Source organism: Podarcis melisellensis (genome assembly GCF_964234715.1).
Source record: "Podarcis melisellensis genome assembly, chromosome: 2".
Taxonomy (NCBI): Eukaryota; Metazoa; Chordata; class Lepidosauria; order Squamata; family Lacertidae; genus Podarcis; species Podarcis melisellensis.
This window is the reverse complement of record NC_138529.1, coordinates 111,058,055-111,083,905: the sequence shown is the minus strand read 5'-3', so window position 1 is coordinate 111,083,905 and position 25,851 is coordinate 111,058,055. Positions and strand designations below refer to the sequence as shown.

The following is a 25,851-nucleotide window of genomic DNA, read 5'->3' as shown; positions in this document are numbered from 1 at the left end:
AGCCAGATGGGCGGAACATAATTAATAAAATTGTTGTTGTTGTTGTTGTTGTTGTTACATTTATATGCCATCTTTTCCTCCAAGGAGCTCATGGCCTCAACCCCATTCTAGTTCAACACGCTAACCACTACACCAAACCAGAAATGGTGGATTTTTCTCCAGAAGACAAATAAAAAGATTCTCCCTGAAAGGAAATGAATATATATTATTTATCTGTCACTGAAATACACTTTTGGTGGTAATTTATGTTGTTTCAAGCTGTTTTTAATATTGTGTTTCATTCTTGTAACTCACCCTTGGACCTTAGGCTGAAGGCCGTGATAAAAATAATAATCACATGAACCCATCGAATCACATTTTACCTCCTCTGCCCCTCTTTCTCCTTCTTCCTCTGTTTTCCTGTTTCTTCTTCCTTTCCTCCCCTTCCCAGATTGCCAGCTTTGATGTTCCTATCAGGTTCTCTGTCATCTCTTACGCCAGCCGGCCCAAGACCATCGTCAACATCCAGGATGATATAGCTGAAGATACAGAAATTGTTATTGAGAAGATTCAAAATGAGATGAACTACAAAGGTGCTGAGAGGGATTCTTACCCACCGATCCCGTTTTTGAGCAGCTGAACGTTCAAAATGTATTTTCTGAAACTCAGGGCCCAGCAAATGTGTCAGGTTTTTCTCATGGTGGTGAAAATGTGTCTTCAAGGCACATGTGACTCAGGGCCGTCTTTAGCGTATGAGGCGCTGGGGTGCAAAGATCTGCCCAGCGCTCCCAAATGTTCATCTTGCCACTGCCTCCTCACAAGTAGTAATAAATGCTACTTTCACGGAGGGAAGCCTGGGGGTGTGGGGTGAGGGAGTCTTGAGAAGGAAGCTGCACGCCAGCCAGCCATATACAGTGGTACCTCGGGTTACAGACGCTTCAGGTTACAGACTCTGCTAACCCAGAAATAGTACCTCAGGTTAAGAACTTTGCTTCAGGATGAGAACAGAAATTGCACGGCGGCAGCGGGAGGCCCCATTAGCTAAAGTGGTGCCTCAGGTTAAGAACAATTTCAGGTTAAGAACGGACCTCCAGAATGAATTAAGTTCTTAACCCAAGCTACCACTGGTGGCGCTGTGGGTTAAACCACAGAGCCTAGGATTTGTCGATCAGAAGGTCGGCGGTTCGAATCCTTGCGATGGGTGAGCTCCCGTTGCTCGGTCCCTGCTCCTGCCCACCTAGCAGTTCGAAAGCACAAAGTGCAAGTAGATAAATAGGTACCGCTCCGGCGGGAAGGTAAACGGCGTTTCTGTGTGCTGCTCTGGTTCGCCAGAAGCGGCTTAGTCATGCTGGCCACATGACCCGGAAGCTGTATGCCGGCTCCCTCGGCCAATAAAGCGAGATGAGCGCCGTAACCCCAGAGTCGGTCACGACTGGACCAAATGGTCAGGGGTCCCTTTACCTTTACCTTAGCACTATAGTTGGCGGGGCGCAGGTTCCATCCTAAGCCTCTGCAGGGATCACTCTTCTCCCGCGAAAGCTTGGGAGGCAAGCTTCACACCCGCCAGCCATATGGTTGGCAAGGCGCAGCTGGCAGGATTGCAGGGAAAGGGGAGGCCATGGCAAAGCTGCGCAGCTCCCCCACTCGCTAGGGCACCCCTGAGAAGCCAGCACCCTGGCGCAGCGCACCACTAAGCCCTATGGGAAAGACGGCTCTGATGTGACTAGTGCCTAAATTTTGGGATTCCCCCCCCCTCACCTGCTGTTGTTTCAGCTCCTTTGATTTGCTCCTGCTGTTTCAACATCTTGCATTTACTTTACATTTCAATGCACTGCCCACCCTTTCTGCTTTGTAAGGCATCCTGAGTTTTGAAAGAGGTGTAGAACAAATTAATAACCAATGCCAATGCCATCTTGAGAGCCAGTGAGGTGTAGTGGTTAAGAGCAATAGACTCGTAATCTGGGGAACCAGGTTCGCGTCTCTGCTCCTCCACATGCAGACATGAAGTCTCTCAGCCTCACTCACCTCACAGAGTGTTTGTTGTGGGGAAGGAAGGGAAAGGAGAATGTTAGCCGCTTTGAGACTCCTTCGGGTAGTGATAAAGCGGGATATCAAATCCAAACTCTTCCTCTTCTTCCTCTTCATCCTCTTGCAGACCACGGCAACGCAACAGGAACCAACATTCAAGATGCCCTCGACTCCGTGTACCAGATGATGATTAATGAGAAGGAGTTTACCAAAGTGCCGTGGGACAAAATCCGTCACGCCATCATCCTGTTCACAGACGGTGAGGAGAAATGGGGAGATACCTTCTCCCTCCCTTCCCATAATAGGAGGAAGGTTGCACAGAAGCCAGAGAGCTCAGTCCCTCTGCCTACCATGAGACTAGGGCCCTTCAGGATTTAACCTCCTTCCGTTGGGCCTGTAAGACAGTTATTCCACCTGGCCTTTAATTTGAATTCAGCCTGATCTTTTATTTTCCTTCCCTTCCCTCCCCCTACCCTTTTATGAAGATCACCCGCTCTGAGACCCCACAGCTAATTCTCCCCTGGCCTCCTCGCTGCCCCAAGTCGGACTAATTCAGCCAACTAGCCCTGGTGATAATCTACAGTGGTGCCTCGCAAGACGAAATTAATCCGTTCCGTGAGGCTCTTCGTATAGCGTTTTTTTCGTCTTGTGAAGCAAGCCCATTGACAGCTTAGCGGATTAGCGCTACAGCTGTCAAGCGGCTTCCAGCGATCAGCTGTTAAGCGGCTTATCAGCGGAACAGCTGATAAGCGGCTTAGCAGCTTAAGAAAAGGGCGGAAAAAGCGGAAAAAAACCGCGGGGGGATGCAAGATTTTTTTCGTCTTGCGAAGCAACCCCATAGGGGAATTCGTTTTGCGAAGCGCCTCCAAAACGGAAAACCCTTTCGTCTAGCGGGTTTTTCGTCTTGCGAGGCGTTCGTCTTGCGGGGCACCACTGTAATGCTTAATAGATGGATTTCCCCTAAATTGATTTCTGAACTTTGAATTTTATTGTTATTCATGTTTTTATACTGCATTTTATGCTGCTTTTACAATTAAGCATTTTAAATTTGTTGTTAGCCGCCCTGAGCCCGGTTTTTAAAGTGGGAAGGGTGGGGTATAAATAAAAATTTACTATTATTATTATTACCTGCGAACTACTAGGTGATCATTGTGGCCCCAAGTAGAGACTAGGAAGAAACTGGATTCGGTTCACAGTTAAAGGTGGATCTACCCAATTTGCAAATTTCTGAAACAATATGCAAACTGAGACACAGCCATTTTGTGGTTCTGCAGCCGAGTAACTTGCTCACAGATACATATACATGGGTAAAGTGCCATCTGTGTGCATGAACTGCAGAAAACGACCGTCCAAAAATGCATTACGTGAGGGGAAATGGCTCCGCAAAAGCTTGCATATTCGGCAAAACCTCACACAAAAATTGGGAGAAATTCTCACCGAAACGGTGAGGGGTTTTCGCAAGGACTATCAAAATGGCCGCTTGATGCGGAAATGTCGAGAACTGAAGTTAGGACTGGGGGGGAAATGAGAAACGAAGAGAAATCTCAGTGCACAGTCACCCATCCCTCCTAGCCTCCCCCACCACCTGACTGCACCCCAGTGCCCCAGTTCATCGCTGCCTCTGCAGGGAGCAAGTGGAGAGAGGCATAAAATGTGCAAATGGAGTCCTCCATCCTAGGACTCCAGCATGCATGGGAAGGGGGGGAACCTCTAGCAAGGGCTCAATCCTTGGCACCTCAAGGTAGGATTGGGAATCTCCCCTCCTTGAAACAGTGGAGAGCTGTTGCCAGTCAGTGTAGACAATACTGAGCTAGATGGACTTGTGGCCTGAGTTGGGATAAGGCAGCTTCTTGTGCTCTTCTGCTGTCTGTAGCATCACCATCTCTGCCCAGGAGCAGTGCTGCCCCTCTCTCCTCTTGATAGCCTATGTAGGACTGCATTTTCCTTCCTTCCTTCCTTCCTTCCTTCCTTCCTTCCTTCCTTCCTTCCTTCCTCCCTTCCTCCCTTCCTCCCTTCCTCCCTTCCTCCCTTCCTCCCTTCCTCCCTTCCTCCCTTCCTCCCTTCCCCTTCCCCTTTCTTTTAATTTTACAGTGGTACCTCGGGTTACATGCGCTTCAGGTTACAGACGCTTCAGGTTACAGACTTCACTAACCCAGAAATAAAACCTCAGGTTAAGAAGTTTGCTTCAGGATGAGAACAAAAATCGTGCTCCGGCAGCAGCGGAAGACCCCATTGGCTAAAGTGGTGCTTCAGGTTAAGTACAGTTTCAGGTTAAGAACAGACCTCCGGAACGAATTAAGTTAACCCGAGGTACCACTGTATTTATTTATTTATCCCCTCTTTTTTTCTGCAAGGAGCTCCAGGTGGTGTTCATGGTTCACCCCTCCTCACTGAATCCCCACAACAACCCTGCAGAGTAGGCTAGGCTGAGAGGCTGTGACTGACTCCCAAGGTCACCCAGTGAGCTTCATGGCCAAGCGGGGATTCGAACCCTGCTCTCCCAGTTCCTAGTCTGACACTCTATTTTTTTTTTATTTATAAATATTTATTAAGGTTTTTTAATAAGAAAATACAATAATAATGAACATTATTGCTTTGTTTTAACAAAGTTTCATAATATTCTTGAGCTTCCTCACGCCTCCCGCTCCCATTTGCATCTTTAATAATTTTTGTCAAGCAAATTATCATCTTATTTCCAAATCTATGACCACATGCTTAAATATCAATTCTTAATCTATTTTAATGATGGCCAATTGTTTATAACCAAGCATCCTTCTTAACATTCCACTAATTCACAATATTTCTGCAAATAGGTCTTGAATTTCTTCCAATCTTCTTCAATCCTTTCTTCTCCCAGGTCTCGGATTCTGCCAGTCATCTCCGCTAGTTGCATATAGTCCATCAGTTGCATCTGCCATTCTTCCAGTGTGGGTAGATCTTGAGTTTTCCAGTTCTTAGCAAGTAGTATCCTTGCTGCTGTTGTTGCATACATGAAAAATGTTCTATCTTTCTTTAATACCTTCTGGTCTACAATGCCCAGAAGAAAGGCCTCTGGTTTCTTGGTAAAGGTATACTTAAACACCTTTTTCAACTCGTTATATATCATTTCCCAGAAGGCCTTCACTTTAGGGCAAGTCCACCAGAGGTGAAAGAATGTTCCTTCATTTTCTTTACATTTCCAACATTTGTTATCAGACGAATGGTATATTTTGGCAAGTTTAACTGGGGTCATGTACCATCTGTATATCATTTTCATTACATTTTCTTTCAAAGCATTACATGCAGTGAAATTCAACCCAGTGGTCCACAACCTTTCCCAGTCCTCAAACATAATGTTATGCCCAATATCCTGTGCCCATTTTATCATAGCCGACTTAACCATTTCGTCTTGCGTATTCCATTTCAGCAGCAAATTATACATTCTTGAAAGTACCTTAGTCTTAGGTTCTAACAGCTCTGTCTCCAATTTCGATTTCTCCACCTGGAATCCTAGCTTTTTATCACTTTTAAAAATTTCCTTAATCTGATCTAGTCTGACACTCTAACCCAGCCTTTCTCAACCTGTGGGTCCCCAGATGTTGTTGAACTACAACTCCCATCACCCCTAGCTAGCAAGGCCAGAGCTCAGGGATGATGGGAGTTGTAGTCCAACAACATCTGGGGACCCACAGGTTGAGAACCGCTGTGTCTAACCCCTACACCCTGCTGGCTTTCTTTCTGCATTTATTTAGAATATACAGCTTCAGCCAGTGCACACTGGAGCCTTTTTAATGATTTCTCGTTGTGACACCCCAGTGTGCTACAGCATGTAATGTGGGAATCGCTGCCTGATTTTGTTTGTGTGGTTTTGTTTGTCCTCTTAGGGAAGTCCAATATGGGAGGTTCCCCCACAAAGGCCGTGCGCAGCATAGAAGACTTTTTGAACGTGAGAGCAAACAGGAAAGACTACCTGGGTAAGTTACATAAACCTACTTCACTTGAGTGCTGGTTAAAAGGAGGGTGCTGCGAAAGGCTGGGCTGGATGAATCCCTAGCCGGAATTAAGATTGCCGGAAGAAATATCAACAACCTCAGATATGCAGATGACACAACCTTGATGGCAGAAAGTGAACAGGAACAGGAACCTTGATGGCAGAAATAATAACAAATTTTATTTATACCCCGCCCTCCCCGGCCAGAGCCAGACTCAGGGCGGCTAACACCAGTAAAATTACAGTAAAAACATACTGTAATGGGGGGGGGGCAATTTAAAATACAGGTTAAAATGCAGTTTAAAATGCAGCCTCATTTTAAAAGTAGCCCATAGATCAAAACCATAAGGGGAGGGAAACATAAGGGTCAGACTGAGTCCAAACCGAAGGCCAGGTGGAACAGCACTGTCTTGCAGGCCCTGCGGAAAGATGTCAAGTCCCGCAGGGCCCTAGTCTCTTGTGACAGAGCGTTCCACCAAGTCGGGGCCAGTACTGAAAAGGCCCTGGCCCTAGTTGAGACCAATCTAAGCACCTTGCAACTCAGGACCTTCAAAGTGTTGTTATTTGTGGACCTTAAGTTCCTCCGCGGGGCATACCAGGAGAGGCGGTCCCATAGGTACGTGGGTCCTAGGCCGCATAGAGCTTTAAAGGTCAAAACCAGCACCTTAAACCTGACCCTGTACTCCACTGGGAGCCAGTGCAGGATATTGTGTCAAGATACACCCACAGAAAAACACCCATCTTGGGTTGACAAACTTTCTACAGGCAACTCCCCATTTTCACGGGACTTGCGTTAGGGTCATTGCATGGGTCATTCCGCAATACGGTTTCCTAATACTTATGATGTCCAAGCTGTGAACCTTGGTGCTTATGCAGCTAAAAGTAGGTTTTTCCATATTTTGAAGAGAGAGAGAAAAAAGAAAGCACTATGACGACTCTCATTTTAAATACCCTTCCTATATGACGGCTATAGAAGCTGTGATATATTGCTTGGGGGGGCAGGAGAAGAGAAGAGGAAAGCAAGTCTTCAGCCACTAGTTACGTCTATGTCTCCTCCAGAAAGTATAGCCAGAGACATCTTGGCAAATTTTAAAAAATCTACCCGGGCAGAAATTCTAACCCCTGAAAAAGTGGACGTGTCCCAGAAAAAAGAGGACACATGGCCACCCTAGTAACAGGGGTCATGGGGAGGGAGTCTCAGCCTAGAACATGCTCAGTGACCCCCAAATGCTGACTTGCTGGGGGTTGGGTGTATGTGATGAATGGAAGTGGCTTGAATCCTGCACTGCAGTACTTCACACTTGCACCATTTTGTTATAAGTCTGGCTTGTAAATGCAAATGCCAGAAGCGATGAATGAACCTGAAATAAAAAATTTAAGGTCTTATATATATATAATAAATGTTCATAAAATGTACCAACAAAGCACGTACAGTGGTACCTCTGGTTACGTACTTAATTAGTTCCGGAGGTCCATTCTTAACCTGAAACTGTTCTTAACCTGAAGCACCACTTTAGCTAATGGGGCCTCCTGCTGCTGCCGCACCGCTGGAGCACAATTTCTGTTCTCATCCTGAAGCAAAGTTCTTAACCCGAGGTAATATTTCTGGGTTAGCAGAGTCTGTAACCTGAAGCGTATGTAACCTGAGGTACCACTGTACATAGATATGTGGACCAGCACAGGAAGACCACCCTGAAACCATGTGGACTCCCAAACCAAATGTTTTCTCTGCAAGGAGGGAGGGGTGAGGGAACCTTCCCATTGTCTCAGGAATTGGGTAATCACCATCTCAAAGGAAGGGCCAGGCTACCAGGAAAGGCAATCAGATAAGGCATTATCAGATAACCTGGCAGAGAGGAAAAACAACAACATTCAAATTTCTGTTGTAGACCGCCTTTTCTGTGATGTTTGTGGGGGGTGGTCTTGGGTTATACTCCTTCTGTGATGTATGTATGATGTATAGAGGGGTGGTCTTGAGCTCCAGGGAAGTGAACTTAAAATGTCTATATAAGGGCAGGCACACCTTTGCTCGGGGTCCTCCTCCTTTCTCCTGCGTGTGAGGGGAGCACCCTGTTGCAACAGTTCAATAAAGATCAGGCTTACTAGCTGCTTTGCTTCTCAACATTCTCTGGTTGGCCTCTGTTATTTTCTCCTACCAATGGAGAACCTACAAAGGACTCTATAAAGGCTCATGTGTCCCCCATAAGGGAATAAGGCCAGATTTTTGTTTATTACAAACCAAAAACAAAGGTGCCCCAATTCCTTACGAATACACATTCTCCACATTCTCCTCGTATCAGAAACGAATGTGCTTGGCTGGGGCAGAAATACGATGCATTTCTCACGGAATCCTTACATATTTTTGAAGAGAAGACGGGGTGCCAACTGATGGAGGCTGAGCCCTTTTGGGCCCCCCAATATTTTGGAGAGGGGGCCGGATCCTCCTATTGTCCCCAAAAATCAGGAGGTGGAGGAGGCTGAGTGCAGAGACAAGCGCAGTGTGGCTGCAGCGACCAGCTCCTTTTCCTCCTCCTACCGCTGATGGGAAGCAAGGTCAAAACCAGGGGTAAGCAACCTAAGGCCCAGGGGCCAGATGCGGCCCAATCGCCTTCTCAATCTGGCCTGTGGACGGTCCAGGAATCAGTGTGTTTTTACATAAGTAGAATGTGTCCTTTTACCGTGGCACCTCAGGTTACGACTTAATTCGTTCCGGAGGTCCGTTCTTAACCTGAAACTGTTCTTAACCTGAAGCACCACTTTAGCTAATGGGGCCTCCTGCTGCCGCCGCGCCACCACTGCACGGTTTCTGTTCTCATCCTGAAGCAAAGTTCTTAACCCAAGGTGCTATTTCTGGGTTAGCAGAGTCTGTAACCCGAAGTGTTTGTAGCCTGAGGTGTTTGTAACCCGAGGTACCACTGTATTTAAAATGCATCTCTGTGTTATTTGTGGGGCCTGCCTGGTGTTTTTACATGAGTAGAATGTGTGCTTTTATTTAAAATGCATCTCTGGGTTATTTGTGGGGCATAAGAATTCTTTCACCCCCCCCAAAAAAAATATATATAGTCCGGCCCACCACATGGTCAGAGGGACGGTGGACCGGCCCACGGCTGAAAAAGGTTTCTGACCCCTGGTCAAAACAGCCCCCCACCAATGGTGGCAGCAGAAGGAGCCACCGGCCATTGAAAGAGCGCTGCTGCTGCGTTTGGCTCCATCCCAGCTCCTCCCGACATCACACAAGTGATGTCACACGCACTGCACCGCACGCAACATTGCCCCCCTTCCACAATCCCCCTCGCAAGCCAACGCTCCTGGGATAAGTTGTTGAGCAGGGAGGAATCTGACTTGCGGTTTTGGTTGGCATGCTTTCAGGAAAGCTTATCTCGCTGAGCCCTGATTAGATTCTGAGGAAACCCAGCTGTGTTTCCTGAGAACACAGTTTAGAAAGAGCCGCTAGAAGGTTCCTGGTCCTCTGGAATTCCCCTCAACAAGGAAATTCGAGGGAAGGGAAATTAGGGCCAATGTCCAAGGGGCTTCACTCAGCAGAATGAGCTCAAGTATGTTGCACGTGAAGCCTTAATGATAAACATAAAGTCAGCAAAGAGCAAAAGACTGTTAAGTCCAGAGTCTAAAACAGCCTAACTGCACCACAGCTTGATGCCCAGGTTTAACAACACTTGGAAGGCCAGTTGGGACATTATACGTAGTTACAATTAACTTACAGGGACAAGGATCTAGAGATCACGCTAAGGGTGGCCAAATTCTGTGCGACTGCCATAAAACCTAGGGAACAAGCTGTACTACCAAAATGATTAAGGTTTTAAATGACAATTTTAGGTTATATTTTAGTGATCAAGATTTAATATATATTTTTAATTGCTGCTATATCTGAATTGTCTCTGTTATACCAAATTGCAATTCAGTGTGTTCCTGTTGTGTTTTATGATGTTCCTGATATTGTAAGTGAGCCGGAACTGGTCTGTGACCATAATAATAAAATTCAATTTGACACTTATGAACCGCCTTCTGAACCACCACCTCAAGGCGTATTACAAATAAAATCACAGAATCATAGATTTGTAGAGTTGGAAGGGACCCTGAAGATCATCCAGTCCACCCCCTGCAATGCAGGAATATGCAGCTGCCCCAACGGGGAATCGAACCTGCAACTTTGGCATTATCAGCACCACGCACTAACCAACTGAGCCATCATCTGCGCTAATTAAAAACAGTTTAAAACACAAAAACAACTCGTGGCTGGTGGCATGAATTTTTGAGAGTTAAGCTCCACCGGTGATGGGATTTTGGACTTTGCTTCCGGGATGTCCAGCAACGCTTTCTGTCTCTTTTCCCTCTTTCGTTCAGATATCTATGCATTTGGAGTTGGAACTGTTGACGTAGATTGGAGCGCCATGAATGAGATAGCGTCCAAAAAACCGGGCGAGAGGCACGCCTTCAAGTTGAATGACCTTAAGGAACTGAAGGCAGCCTTTGAAGATGTCCTGGGTGTGTATGTTCTCTGGCACTCAACAAAGACGGGGGTCAAACCTTGGAAGCGAAACAGGGTCAGGCCTGGTTAATACTTAGACGGAGACCATCTGGGGATGCCGGGTCTGCAGGTTTTAACACTAAACAAAGGTACAGCCAGCGCAAGAGGAAGGGAAGAGAGGAAGCATGCTGTGTTCAATGAGCATGCCCAATTGTCAAACTTGTTTCCAAAGGCAACTGCGGGTCCCCATCTAAAGAACCCGTTCTCCTCCTGGTATAAAACAATGGGACATCTAAAGATTATCTACAGAAGTATTATAAGATTAATGAATGTTAGAATGATGTTGGAATGAATTTATGTGATTTTAGCAGAAATGTAACAAAGATTTAAGAAAAATAGACTGTTAATTGCTGAAAGGGGGGAAAGTAAATTTATATTAATACCAAGATAAATTTTCAGGACAAAAATTTGAAAAGAGGGAAAGGATTTGCTGAAATGGATAATTGACTTAGAATACAAAAAAGGGAGGTGTGAGGAGGTCAGGGAAATAAGCCAATGAAAGGAAAGTAATGAAAAGATTTGCTGTATCTTTTTTTTCTCTTTCTATTTTGATCTCTTTTTTTTGCTGAATGGAATTTAATTCTTTGTTTTTTCTTTTTGATTTTTCTTTTTTTTTGTATTTTATCTTTCTTGTTTAAAAGGATGTTTTTCTTGATTTATCTTTTTGTATCTTTAAAAACCTTAATAAATATCTTATAAAAAAATAAAAATAAAACAATGGGACATCACCCATTGTAATCCCAAAGTAGCTAGCTTCTGTATTCCTGGATTGCCACTTCCAGTCAGGCCCAGTGTTGGCATGTGACAACCTTGAGCAACCAATGAGCAGGGGTTAAATCCAGCTCAGTTTGGCTGGATTCCATTCACACCCCTTCCTGGTGGAAGGACTTTGCCTGGAATTGCCTGCTAAAACGGGGGGGGGGGGCTTTGTTTTAGCAGCACCTTGCCAGGTGCTTTGAAGTCCCAACTTCAGGATTTCAAAGCTCCTTGCAGCTGACTTCAGGTGATTGACAGGTGGCCGGCCCCATCCATCTGCCAGAATTAATCCAGAAAGGTTCACCCAACCCTGGTCTGGACATTACTGAACTAAATGGACTCGGTGTTGTTGCTTGGTTTAAATAGTTTCTGTGGGAATGTTGTAGGTAGCAGGAGAGGATATATTGATTAAATATTGTGTTTCCTAACTCACGTTAGTGAGTTTATTCATACAGTAATTTCCATCTTTACACAGCAGGAAGCTAGTTGCAGATTCGTTAGAATCTCTTAAGTTCTATTATTCCTGGTAAGATCCCTCCTAAAACAGTCTTCTTTTAAAAGTAATATGACGTTTACTCACATTCAGTTCACAGTTGGATCCCTGAAGGCAGACTTTAGCTTATAGTTACAGAGACAGTGTGGCTTACGTCCTCGTAAGGACAAGCCTATGTGCTGCTGACTGAGAGGCAGCAGTGCAGTCCATGAGGAGAAAAGGCATCAAAAGAGGAAGGTGGCTGCGTGACTGGACCTTTTGTGGGGTCTGGAAGGGCCACGCCCACCTACCTGGTCACATGCAAAGGGAGGATGCTCCAGACCAGGTGTAACAGGAAGTTCAACTGGCTGGACCAACATTCCCCTGCATGGCCACTCTAGCAAACAGGAAATGTTGTGTTTGACTGCTTATCCCAGTTTCCTATGCTATTATGAGAAAGGCTGAAAAAAGCAGAGTAAGAAAATGACGTGAGCATGATGAAAATGACCAGGTTTTCTTTCCCCTTCCCTTTCCAATGCTCTCAGATCCCAGAGATCTTCATGATATATGTGGCTTGGCGAACAACTCTGACAGCGCTAGCTGGGAGCAGAAGAACCCATGGCATGTGCTCCTCCAATACAACGTGAGTAGAGGCTGCTCTCTGTCCACACACACACACCCTTTATGATACAGTGGTGCCTCGCAAGACAAAAAGAATCTGTTCCGCGATTCTCTTCGTCTAGCGTTTTTTTCGTCTTGCGAATCAAGCCCATTGACAGCTTAGCGGATTAGCGCTATTAGCGGTCTAGCGGCTTTTAGCGATCAGCTGTTAAGCGGCTTATCAGCGGGTCAGCTGTTAAGCGGCTTAGCGGCTTAGGAAAAGGGGGAAAAAGCGGGGGGAAACCGCGGAAACTCGCAAGATTTTTTCATCTTGCGAAGCAACCCCATAGGGAAATTCGTTTTGCGAAGCGCCTCCAAAACGGAAAACCCTTTCGTCTAGCGGGTTTTCCGTCTTGCGAGGCGTTCGTCTTGCGGGGCACCACTGTATTGTTAATCCCTAATGCTGGGAGTGTCTGACCTGGATGAAACCAACCTAATCCACTCTTCATTGTAGACACTGACAGAACCTTCTTGTCGGGGCGCCCTGATTTCAAAGACGTGGGTCTTAACGTCCGCTCACTGCTTCAGCAGATACAACAACACAGCGGGATGGACCGTCATTCTGGAAAAAGGTGCAAAAGGAAAAGCAGAACGTGTTTCTAACTTGTGTTTCTGCTCTAGGGGAGCTCTGGAGATAGGGCCGGCCCTTCCATTAAAGGGCAGAGTGCGTGAGCCATTTTGGGCAGCTGATTCGGGGTGGTGTCAAAGGGCAGCAGTTTGCTAGGTATTTAATTAATTATTGTTGTACGTCTGCTGCCAAAGAGGAGAAGAGACACTCCTTCCTGCCTCAGGTCTCAGTCTCAGGCAGCAAAAATGCAATTGGCTGGCTGTGTAAAGCAAGGAAGACCCCCTTGGCTTGTATAGAAGAAATAAAAACTCAGCCTATGAGAGTATGGTTGCTTTCAGCATGCGAGGGTAGCAAGCAGGTACGGCTGCCCCTAATGTATATATGTGTATGTGTGTAGCTAGATATGTGGTAAGAATTCGATTTTACTTTTATAATTAATTTTACAGCATACAAAAATTCAAAAAACTTGAAAAGCGAACAGTTGATCATATACCGTATTTTTCGCTCTATAAGATGCACCAGACCACAAGACGCACCTAGTTTTTGGAGAAGGAAAACAAGAAAAAAAATATTCTGAATCTCAGAAGCCAGAACAGCAAGAAGGATCGCTGTGCAGTGTAAGCAGCAATCCCTCTTGCTATTCTGGCTTCTGGGACAGCTGCGCAGCCTGCTTTCGCTCCATAAGACGCACACACATTTCCCCTTACTTTTTAGGAGGGAAAAAGTGAGTCTTATAGAGCAAAAAATACGGTATATCTTATTTCGACTCCCTTCCCGCTCTTTCTGTGGTTCCTTGTTCTCATAATATTTTACTGCAGTTCCAAATTAAACCAATTTATTATTTATCCCCTATGTTCCATATAGATTTTTTTTTAACCACTGCATGTTTTTATATTCAGCCCTCTAACGTGTTAATTTGTTTACAATTATTTTGTACATACTCTATAAATGACTGGAAATATAAATGATTTCAAGAAATCATTTCTATAAATGATTTTAAGAAATCATTCTTTCTTAAAAACTCGATCATTTTGATTTCGTATTCTTCCGGTTAGTTTTGCTGGAATACCACAAGAATTCAAATTCGACACCACCTTGCCTGTTACCCAGGCGAGAAACCACATTTTAAATAATCCACAGAACCAAGGAACCTATTTTCAAGTCCAGCATCCGGTTAGGACCAACGTTTATTTCTGTTGCAAGAGGATAAAGCTCAGCTCGTGTGCCAGTTAAGAAGAGCAAAAGCGTATACAGTGGTACTTCGGGTTATATACGCTTCAGGTTACATACGCTTCAGGTTACAGACTCCGCTAACCCAGAAATAGTACCTCAGGTTAAGAACTTTGCTTCAGGATGAGAACAGAAATCATGCTCCGTTTGCGCAGCGGCAGCAGGAGGCCCCATTAGCTAAAGTGGTGCTTCAGGTTAAGAACAGTTTCAGGTTAAGAACGGACCTCCGGAACGAATTAAGTACTTAACCCGAGGTACCACTGTATAGCACACAAAGTTAGTCATGAAACATTCTTAAACATAAAGCACTCCCTTTTTGTCTGTCAAGAAAGTTCACAGGTCATTAGGTAGAAAACATGTATGTCATCTTCCCATTACCTTGGGATTCCCACAAATGCCTAGGTCATTTGGCCATCTTTGGTCATGGATGTCACATGTTGCCGTGGTAACCAAGCCTGTGATCCGACCTTGTTTCCATTCTTTCTCTGTCTCACTCCTTCACCTCTTCTGTTTGTCCCTGAGCCTACAGGAAGTCTCAAAAAGAGATTGGGCTCACATTCCAATGTTAACCAAAACAAGCTTGGAAAAACATCAGCAGTAACTTTCAGGGTTAGATAGGATTTCTTGTTTATGGCCTAGAGAGCACAGCAGTTGTAAGGTATAGTCACAGAGGAACTAGACATAAAACTACTCAGTGAAGCGTTCTATCTTTCTAACAGGTTAAATGCAATTCATATTTGAAATGTAATCAAATCAAAATGTACACCCTTGGGTCTCTGATTCTTACATCAGATAGACGACTGTCCTCATTCATGGTGCTTTAGGAATACAAGAGGATAGTTCTCAGCGGACTTTGAATCTAAAACTCAACAGCAGCAAAGAGGAAATAGTGGAGGAGGTAAATGGGGGGAAATATGTGGTCATTTCTGTTATGCATGCTCCAGCTGTGATCCTATACCCAGAAGAAAGTCCCATCGATTGCTCTGTTGGCAGCAAGGCGTGGTAATTACCGTAGATGACACGTCCAACTGATCTGGTCGAAGCTTGAACCACTTCAGGCCGATTCGAGACAGATCCAGATTGGATCAAGAAAGCTCTGGATTCAGTTCACATCAGGTCAAGAGCGATCCGGGGCTCAAAGTGCTCTCTGAGAAAGACAGGCAGGCAGGCTTGTCTCCAATGTGCGGCGATGATTTATTGCAACGCTCTATAAAGAAAACACAATAGCAAAGAGAGCGGGTGGGGATGGGAAATGGAGTTCGCTCATATTCAAATTCAAGGCTACGGAATCTCACCCAATACTCTCCAGCCACGGCGTTGGGGAAGAGGGGCGTGCTTTGGGGTGAAAACAGACACTGAAGATGTTTCACTCTTCTCTCCCTAGCTAGAGGAGGGACCAAATTGCGAATAAAGAGGCGGATCGACCACGAATTGTTCAACGTGAAAGCCAAGGTGGCTCAGGGGGTCCAGGAATTCTACGACTATGATCTCTCCTTACTCGAATTAGAGAAACCCGTGCAGTTTGGCGGGAGAATCAGGTAATGTGCCATATCAGGGCAGATTCAGCCAGACGAAGGGCTCCGTTACTGATTGGAAACGAAGCAGTGTGACCACCCAAAAACCACTTCAGGCGCAAACAGTGTTAAAAGCGGGAATCAGAGTTGTAGGGGACCCCCAAAGGCCATCTAGTCATACCCTCTGCGGGATGATCAGTACGACAGCATTCCTGCTAGGCGGCCATCCAGCCTTTGGTTATGAACCTCCACCAAAGGAGGGAATATAGAAGGAAGAGATGCAGTTCTGTTGTCCTCTAAGATCACATCCACACCATAGATGTCAAGCGGTCTTTGTGCAGTTTTTACAGGCATGGAGAATTCTGGGCATTGTAGTTTGTGAAGGGTGCCGGGAATTGTAGCTCTGTGAGCTCAGCACCCTTAAGAAGCTACCGTTCCCAGGATAAAGCATAAGAGTGCTTTAAATGTATGCTGTGGGTGACCTAAGCCATGCTTAGGCTCTCAATCTTGTGGGGATCACAATCTCCGTGAACCAGTATCGTAGCCTGCATTTAAAAAGCAAGAGTTTACACTGAGTGATCTCAGAACATAACCAGGATTACATTATTACAAGTTGATGCTCTCCTGGAAGATGATGATGATGATGATTTATTTATACCCCACCCATCTGGCTGGGTTTCCCCAGCCACTCAAGAACCCAAGTGTGTGGCCAATTCATGCTAAAGTCCAGCAAGGATCCCATCCTATAAAAAGTGCTGAGCAGTCTGCCAGAAATTGGCCACTGGGTGCTGTTTTTCCTATTTCTTCTTTGGCCAGTCATGGGGGAAGCAAAGTAGACCATGAGGACCATGCCATCTCCACCGTTTTGATGTTGTCCTTGCTGGGGGTCCTTCCAGTCCCCCTCTTCCCTTTCCACATCTCTTTTGAGGGTTCAAGCTCCCAAGCTGGCGGCAAATATGGTGAGGGGAGAGACTCCATCAGACAAGGCCTCCTTCTACCTGCCTTGCCCCACCTTCTGCTTCTCAATGTGTATTGGTTTGTTTTATGTACTGTGGCTTGCCGTTGTTTTATTGATTATAGTTTAGATATTATTGTAACTGTTGAGTGGATTTCTGTTTAACTTTTATATGTTATTATTATGTTATACTATTCTAATTGATGGTTGAATGTTGCTATTTTGATGTAGGCTGCCTATTTTAAAGTTATGTTTTATTATCACATTTTTGTATTGCATTAGATTTTTATAAGATGTACATATTTTGTTCAGCTTGTAAACCGCCTTGAGTATTGTAAGATAGAAAGGCGGTATACAAATTAAAAATGATGATGATGAAATATTTGTCTTCTCTGCAGGCCAATTTGTCTTCCTTGCACGGAAGGTGCCAACAGAGCCCTGAAGATGAAGCCAGGCGCCACATGCAAGGACCACGGTGAGTGCCTCCCCCAACGGCCACCCATTTGGGGGAAGGGTCAAGGCTCAGAGGTAAGGCTTGCCACTGTGAGAACGGGATGCTGGACTAGGTGGGTCATTGGCCAGATTTAGCAAGCCGTCTTATCTCCTTACTAGGAGAACTGAACCATGGAGGAAGCAGCTATTGACACAGGTTGAAAGCCCAGCTCCTCCCAACCACACAAACAATATAATAAAAGAATAAATTTTTATTTATACCCTGCCCTTCCCGGTTCAAAAACCGGGCTCAGGGCGACTAACAACAACTTTAAAACACTTAATTATAAGATCAACATAAAATACAGTATGAAATTATGAATAACAATAAAATTCAAAATTCAAAAATCAATTAGATAATCCCCAGGGCTAAGGTAAAGGTAAAGGGGCTTCTGACCATTAGGTCCAGTCGTGCCTGACTCTGGGGTTGTGCCGCTCATCTTGCTTTATTGGCCGAGGGAGCCAGCGTACAGCTTTCCGGGTCATGTGGCCAGCATGACGAAGCCGCTTGTGGCGAACCAGAGCAGTGCACAGAAACACCGTTTACCTTCCCACCGGAGTGGTACCTATTTATCTACTTGACTTTGATGTGCTTTCGAACTGCTAGATTGGCAGGAGCAGGGACCGAGCAATGGGAGCTCACCCCGTCACGGGGATTCGAACCGCCGACCTTCTGATCAGCAAGTTCTAGGCTCTGTGGTTTAACCCACAGCGCCACCCACGTCCCTAATCCACAGGGCTAGCTGGCTGAATTGGTCCTACTTAGGCCAGCGAGGAGGCCAGGGGAGAATTAGTTGTGGGGTCTCAGACCAGGTGATCTTCATTAAAGGGGAGGGGGAGAGAAGGGAAGGGAAATAAAAGATCAGGCTAAATTCAAATTAAAGGCCAGGCGGAATAGCTGTGTCTTACAGGCCCGACGGAAGGAGGTTAAATCCTGAAGGGCCCTGGTCTCATGGGACAGAGCATTCCACCAGGTCGGAGCCATCACTGAAAAGGCCTTGGCCCTGGTGGAGAATAGTCTTTATTCCTTAGGGCCCAGGACCTGTGTGAGTGTCTTGAAGCGGTTGGAGGATGGATGGCAGCTAACAGATTGAGGTTGAATTCTGACAAGACAGAAGTACTGTTTTTGGGGGACAGGAGGCGGGCAGGTGTGGAGGATTCCCTGGTCCTGAATGGGGTAACTGTACCCCTGAAGGACCAGGTGCGCAGCCTGGGAGTCATTTTGGACTCACAGCTGTCCATGGAGGCACAGGTCAAATCTGTATCCAGGGCAGCTGTTTACCAGCTCCATCTGGTACGTAGGCTGAGACCCTATCTACCTGCAGACTGTCTCGCCAGAGTGGTACATGCTCTGGTTATCTCCTGCTTGGACTACTGCAATGCGCTCTACGTGGGGCTACCTTTGAAGGTGACCCGGAAACTACAACTAATCCAGAATGCGGCAGCTAGACTGGTGACTGGGAGCGGCCGCCGAGACCATATAACACTGGTCTTGGAAGACCTACATTGGCTCCCAGTACGTTTCCGAGCACAATTCAAAGTGTTGGTGCTGACCTTTAAAGCCCTAAACGACCTCGGTCCAGTATATCTGAAGGAGTGTCTCCTCCCCCATCGTTCTGCCTGGACACTGAGGTCCAGCTCCGAGGGCCTTCTGGCGGTTCCCTCACTGCGAGAGGCCAAGTTACAGGGAACCAGGCAGAGGGCCTTCTTGGTAGTGGCGCCCGCCCTGTGGAACGCCCTCCCATCAGATGTCAAAGCGATAAACATCTACCTGACATTCAGAAGACATCTGAAGGCAGCCCTGTTCAGGGAAGTTTTTAATATGTGATATTTTAGTGTATCTTTCATCTTTGTTGGAAGCCGCCCAGAGTGGCTGGGGAAACCCAGCCAGATGGGCGGGGTACAAATAATAAATTATTATTATTATTGTTCATGGACCTTAAGGTCCTCTGTGGGGCATACCAGGAGAGGTGGTCCCATAGATACGAGCGCCCTAAGCCACCAAGGGCTTTAAAGGTCAAGACCTGCACCTTGAACCTGACCCTATACTCCACCAGGAGCCAGTGCAACTGGTAATGTACCGGGTGAATATGCTCCCATGGCAGAGACCCCGTGAGGAGCCTCACTGCAGCATTCTGCACCCGCTGGAGTTTGTGGGACAGTTTCAAGGGCAGCCCCGTGTAGAGCGAATTACAGTAGTCAAGCCTGGAGGTGACCGCCGCATGGATCACTGTGGCCAGGTCGGGGCAGGAAAGGTAAGGGACCAACTGCTTAATGTGGCGAAGATGAAAAAATGTCGCCTTGGCTGTTGCTGTAACCTGCACCTCCTTGGAAAGGGAGGCGTCAAGGATTACACCCAAACTCTTAACAGAAGGCACTGGCACTAATTGGGCCCCTGCAAGAGAAGGGAGTTGGTCCCTCATCCCCATGCCATCCCGACCCAGCCAGAGGACCTCTGTCTTTGAAGGATTTAGTTTCAATCGGCTCCCATGACACCATCAAACAATGAACAACCACGCCCAGTTTTGCTAAAACAGAAATGAGGAAGAGGCTGTGATATCCTCTGCTGGTAAGCCAAGTTCCTCCTTGCACCAGCTGTCAGCTTATGGGAGCCATGCTATGACAACTTTGGCTCTTTGATTGTATTCCACCATTGTTTTCATCTCTCACCTGTTCATTAGAAGGACTTAGAGCTGATACCTGAGATTGCAGGTGGGGGAGAATTTCAATTCCGTTTGCACTTAAAGGCAAACTGACCTAACAGGCAACAATACGTGAACCAAACGCAGCTACGCTTCAAAATTTGCGCTTCTCTGGATTTTGCAAATGCAGTTCTACGGACAAGTCGTGTGTACAAACGTTAATATGCTAGAGTGAAGTGTGTGCATATAAATGCATATGTTGGTGAAAACGACACACAAAAAATGTGTTAGATCAGGGGAAATTGCTTTGTGAAAATGTGTATATTAGAAATAATTGCATACAAAAAATGGGTGAATTTGCACCAAAACTCAGGAATTTTCACAAGGACTTAAAATATTGCTAACTAATGTGGAGAACCAAACTTAAGATTGGGAAAAAAATAAGGAATTGAGAGCAACTGAAATGTATATTTGCCCAGCCCTACTTGATGCTGCGTTTTTCCTCCTCCGCCGCGATCCCTTTTCCTTTTGTGTCGGAACTCTGCCTTACACAGAGCCAGACCATTGGTCCCTCTTGCTCAGCAGTGTCTCTTTAGGGTTTCGAAGTCGTCCCCAGCTGTAGCTGGAGTCACCGGGGATTGCACTCAAAACACATGTTCTTCCACTGAGCCTCTTCCTTTTCAGAGTGGCTCAGAAGCATCAGTATTACACAGGAAAGATTCTTGCACATACTAGGGAAGTTAAGGTTTCTGCAATTACACAGAAAGTCACTTAAAAGGCTCTGTTGCAAGCAATCCCCTTTGTAAAAAGAATTGGGAGGTTTTTCAGTTTGGAAAGTGGCGAGGGAATGCATTGAAAATTCCCAGAGATCCCTGGGAAAAAGGACTAATTGCTAAACCACACTAGGAATGTGGGGGGGGGGCGATAGGGGTCCCCTAACTACTTTCAGCATAACTACATTTCCCAGGATTCTTTGAGGAAAGCCACAAGTGTTTTAAGTTGGTATAATACCGCTTTACATCTGTGGTGCAGACGTGGCCTTTGATAACGCTGGTGTTATGTCCCATACCTGTCCTAGGATCCCAGGAGTTGCTCTCTTGCCTAACAATGCGCATGACCCACTTGATCTCTGCCATATAATTTGATTCTAGGCATAGCTGTCAACCGTCCCTTATTTAGCGGGAAACTCCCTTATCCCAGTGCTGTGTCCCACTGCTGTCCCTGATTATGATGTCCCTTAAATTTCCCAGGTTTCAAAGGAAGCAGCTCCTCTCCCTCCCTCCCTGCCGGCCAGGGATGAGGGAGGCTCCAGCTGTGTTGCTTGGCTGCGTTGCTCGCCCAATAAGGAGTCTAAGAACAACTGGGGGGTGGAGCTTGCATACCTTGTGCTGATCAAATCAGCCACGTTGCCTGGGGACTCGCCTTTGCTCAGCGCTTCCCAGCAGAGAGGTGACGGTGGTTTTCCTTGCTGCATCCCCTTTGCCGGGTTGCTGCGCTGTGGGAACCACCGCTTGAGGCTTCGTTTGGCTGCTGGCTGGGCTTTCTGCCTTTGGCTCAGAGGGGGCTCAGAAGTTGAACATACCTGTGCTCGGAATCGGATGGATACGTTACCGATGGCCCACTCACCCTTGCTGGGGGAAAAGTCTGTCTGGAGCAGGGGCACATGGTGAGGGAAAAGGAAAGGAGCTGGTTGAGTACAATGGCAGGCGGCGATCTCGTGGGGGGGGGGCTTTTGGATTTGTTTTGGAGGCTCCTTCGATTGACTCTTATGGGGGAAAGGAAAGGAGCTGGTTGACTAAAATCCCTTATTTTGGCTGCTGATCCCTTATTTTCGAGGCTGCTGGTCCCTTATTTTCAAATCTGTAAGTTGACAGCTATGATTCTAGGTCAACTTTCCCTCCTGTAAGCAAGTAGGTGGCTGGGCCTCGCTCCCCAGGCAGAAAACTCAGACATTTTCAAGCACACAGTCACACAAAGCTTCATACCTTGCAGAGCTACAGTTGCTGAGTTTGGAGGAAGTGGATGCCCAGTTCATATCCTTAGACAACAAGAGGATGGGAGTACAGATCAAGACAAGGAGAAGTGTAAGCATGGCATTTCCTGCCCGTGGAATTCTGGGTAAAAAATGGAGATGGGAAAGCCAATTGAAGATGGGATGTATGAGCTGGGGGGCGCTGCATTATTTCTGAGGGTCTGGTCTGGGTGGTTTTTTTAGAAGCCTGAAACAAAAAGCAAAAACACTCTTGAAGTATACTTTTAAAAGCAATATTTCAAGATGATATGGTCGCAAGCAGTTCACGCTGCTTCGACTCTGTCGAGAGCCAAGTTTCACAGCTGCTAGTGATGGCAGTATTGCAACACTCTTAGAAGTTGATGTTTCTCAGAGAAAACTTTCAAACATTGCATCATACCGGACTTCTTGGGCATTAGGTCCAGCAGTGCAATCCGTCTGCCAAGAGCATATTTTCTCCTAAAACTGAATACGCACCATATTCATGTTTTTGGAAATTCTACATTTCTACATAGGTTTTATGGATTGTATCCTAGGTAGATTTTTTATTATTTCAGCCTAGGCACCAAAGATGATGATTAGAATGTCAAAAACTACACTGTTATCTGGGACCGTTTCAAGTTTGACTTTCCATGGCAAAGAAATAAAGAAAGAAGCATAGAAGTGTTTGCTTCCTGCCGCGCAGCCTCTCTGCGTGATACTCCAGCAAGTGAGGCTTATGCAATCATTGCTGGCAGGGAAGTAGTGAGAGGGGTTTTTTCTTTCTGTCCAAAGCAGATGTTGCCAGGAGGCTGAAATGGGGGCAGAAAGAAATTCTGAATCAGAACCTCTTTTGGGAAGAGTAAAATTGGGCAAGCATATGGGAATGGAAAGTGAACACACTGTGCTGTAGAGCATGAAATTGTTCACTCTTAATTATGAGAAAACCAATGGAAAATCTCAGCTTTCAACTGGAGGGAAATCCCTAGCAATAATGCTTTCAGATCAGCCGTAGAAAGTACAGCATTTCTTGTTGTTTAGTCATTTAGTCGTGTCCGACTCTTCGTGACCCCATGGACCAGAGCATGCCAGGCACTCCTGTCTTCTACTGCCTCCCGCAGTTGGTCAAACTCGTGTTCGTAGCTTCGAGAACACTGTCCAACCATCTCGTCCTCTGTTGTCCCCTTCTCCTTGTGCCCTCCATCTTTCCCAACATCTTCGTCTTCTCTTCTCATGAGGTGGCCAAAGTCTTGGAGCCTCAGCTTCAGGATCTGTCCTTCCAGTGAGCACTCAGGACTGATTTCCTTCAGAATGAATAGGTTTGATCTTCTTGCAGTCCATGGGACTCTCAAGAGTCTCCTCCAGCACCATAATTCAAAAGCATCAATTCTTCAGCGATCAGCCTTCTTTATGATCCAGCTCTCAATGCCATACATCACTACTGGGAGAACCATAGCTTTAACTGTATGGACCTTTGTTGGCAAGGTGATGTCTCTGCTTTTTAAGATGCTGTCTAGGTTTGTCATTACTTTTCTCCCAAGAAGCAGGCGTTTCTTAATTTCGTGACTGCTGTCACCATCTGCAGTGATCATGGAGCCCAAGAAAGTAAAATTTCTCACTGCCTCCATTTCTTCCCCTTTCATTTGCCAGGAGGTGATGGGACCAGTGGCCATGATCTTCGTTTTTTTAATGCTGAGCTTCAGACCATATTTTGCGCTCTCCTCTTTCACCCTCATTAAAAGGTTCTTTAATTCCGCCTCATTTTCTGCCATCAAGGTTGTGCCATCTGCATATCTGAGGTTGTTGATATTTCTTCCGGCAATCTTAATTCCGGCTTGGGATTCATCCAGCCCAGCCTTTCGCATGATGAATTCCTCATATAAGTTAAATAAGCAGGGACTGGCTGGCGGTGAGGGAAGCTCGGCTTTCCCCACCATCAGCCCCACAAGCAAAAGGAACCCGAGGCAATCTGGAGGTGCGCACCAACCCCTCTCGCTCTCCAGGCTTCAAAGATAGCCGCCTGAAGCCTCCGGAGCGCAACACCGGCAGTTGGTGCATAAACCTGGATTACTGTGATGTTAAAAGGTCTGCCTTGGATTCATATCGAGATCATTCTATCTTTTTTGAGATTGCATCCCAGTACAGTTTTTGCCACTTTTTTGTTGACTATGAGGGCCACTTCATTTCTTTTACAGGATTCTTGCCCACAGTAGTAGATATGATGGTCATCCGAACTGAATTTGCCCATTCCAGTCCATTTTAGTTCACTGATGCCCAGGATGTCAATATTTATTCTTGCCATCTCATTTTTGACCACATCCAACTTACCCAGGTTCATGGTTCTTACATTCCAGGTTCCTATGCAATATTTTTCTTTACAGCATTGGACTTTCCTTTCGCTTCCAGGCCTATCCGCAACTGAGCGACCTTTTGGCTTTGGCCCAGCCGCTTCATCAGCTCTGAATCTACTTGTACTTGTCCTCTGCTCTTCCTCAGTAGCATGTTGGACGCCTTCCGACCTGAGGGGCTCATCTTCCAGCGTCATAACTTTTATGTGCCTGTTGTCTTTCTCCATGGAGTTTTCTTGGCAGGGATACTGGAGTGGCTTGCCGGTTTCTCCTCCAGGTGGATCACGTTTGGTCAAAACTCTCCACTATGACCTGTCTGTCTTGGGTGGCCCTGCACGGCATAGCTCAAAGCTTCTCTGAGCTATTCAAGCCCCTTCACCATGGCAAGGCAGTGATCCATGAAGGATCATAAAAAGTGCAGCATTACTATGAATGAACTAAATGAACTAAATTACCGTATTTTTTGCTCTATAAGACTCACTTTTTCCCTCCTAAAAAGTAAGGGGAAATGTGTGTGCGTCTTATGGAGTGAATGCAGGCTGCGCAGCTATCCCAGAAGCCAGAACAGCAAGAGGGATTGCTGCTTACACTGCACAGCGATCCTTCTTGCTGTTCTGGCTTCTGGGATTCAGAATTTTTTTTCCCTTGTTTTCCTCCTCCAAAAACTAGGTGAGTCTTGTGGTCTGGTGCGTCTTATAGAGCGAAAAATACGGTAATAATGTCTGTGTACGGATTTAATCTGGATTAATTCATCCAGAGTACTTCAGATAAGACCTGTCTCAAAAGAAGACGAGACAATTCATTGTCTCTTTGCTGATTGCATGCAGATTTTCAAAGCACCGGAAGTGAACTATTATGGCCTGGGTAGCAATTCCGCCATTAAATCGATTCATTCATTGCTTCCCACAGCGCCCAACATGCATTTCCGCAGCTCTTCAAGACAAGAAAATGTTTTCCGAAGGAACTGATGCCTCTGAAGTGGTGACGGACAGATTCCTGTGTAGTGGAGGAGGGAGAGCTGTCGAGGCTGCCACTTGCAAAGGTCATTTTGCTTACAGTTTGGTGTAGTGGTTAAGAGCGGTGGACTCGTAATCTGGTGAACTGGGTTCGATTCCCCGCTCCTCCACATGCAGCTGCTGGGTGACCTTGGGCCAGTCACACTTCTCTGAAGTCTCTCAGCCCCACTCACCTCACAGAGTGTTTGTTGTGGGGGAGGAAGGGAAAGGAGAATGTTAGCCGCTTTGAGACTCCTTCGGGTAGTGATAAAGCGGGGTATCAAATCCAAACTCTTCTTCTTCTTCTCTACATGGGGAGGGTGAAGCATCCCTGGTTAAGCAGAGCAGGGAGAGAGTAAGGCCTCATCGACACTTCTGCTTCTTCCAGGTATAACGTTTCTCTGTTGCCTCACTGCTTTCCCTGGGATAACCTGCTGTTTACCCCACAGAATCGTAACAAATGTCCATCAAGTTTTCTGCAGAAGACACGGGATGAGCAGAAATGTGGGGGAGCCCTTACAAGAAGTTTTCAATAAGCTCCTTCATCTGATTCGGGGGCTGGATACCTCAGTCCAAATGTGGTCCTCCAAGCCTCTCTGTCTTGCACCCCTAGGCCACCGGTTTCGCACCCTGCTCAAGAGCTTTTGTCTGACTGGAAAGTGTCCTTGAACTTTTGTTTGTCTGGATGGAGGAAAAAGTGTGGTGT

At 46.2% G+C, this 25,851-nt stretch overlaps 1 protein-coding gene and 1 long non-coding RNA gene across 3 annotated transcripts in view; one reads left to right on the top strand and one right to left on the bottom strand.

Moving 5' to 3' along the window:
* Positions 1–25,851, bottom strand: part of LOC309365315 — a 141,392-nt gene that overhangs the window by 37,400 nt on the left and 78,141 nt on the right. Inside the window, exon 1 of one of the 2 annotated variants that reach the window (XR_014166000.1) lies at positions 8,706–9,558. The exons of the other annotated variant lie outside the window; for it this stretch is intronic. This is a non-coding gene — a long non-coding RNA (uncharacterized lncRNA). Of the gene's footprint in view, positions 1–8,705; positions 9,559–25,851 lie in introns of those variants that run through there. 2 annotated transcript variants of the gene reach the window in all.
* Positions 1–25,851, top strand: part of C2 (complement C2) — a 48,165-nt gene that overhangs the window by 19,556 nt on the left and 2,758 nt on the right. Inside the window, exons 7-16 of the mRNA XM_081901654.1 lie at positions 431–572; positions 2,135–2,266; positions 5,871–5,960; positions 10,340–10,480; positions 12,297–12,394; positions 12,866–12,983; positions 15,594–15,747; positions 17,077–17,153; positions 21,805–21,896; positions 25,060–25,192. Coding sequence (XP_081757780.1) covers positions 431–572; positions 2,135–2,266; positions 5,871–5,960; positions 10,340–10,480; positions 12,297–12,394; positions 12,866–12,983; positions 15,594–15,747; positions 17,077–17,153; positions 21,805–21,896; positions 25,060–25,192 — 1,177 coding nt within the window. The remainder of the gene's footprint in view (positions 1–430; positions 573–2,134; positions 2,267–5,870; positions 5,961–10,339; positions 10,481–12,296; positions 12,395–12,865; positions 12,984–15,593; positions 15,748–17,076; positions 17,154–21,804; positions 21,897–25,059; positions 25,193–25,851) is intronic.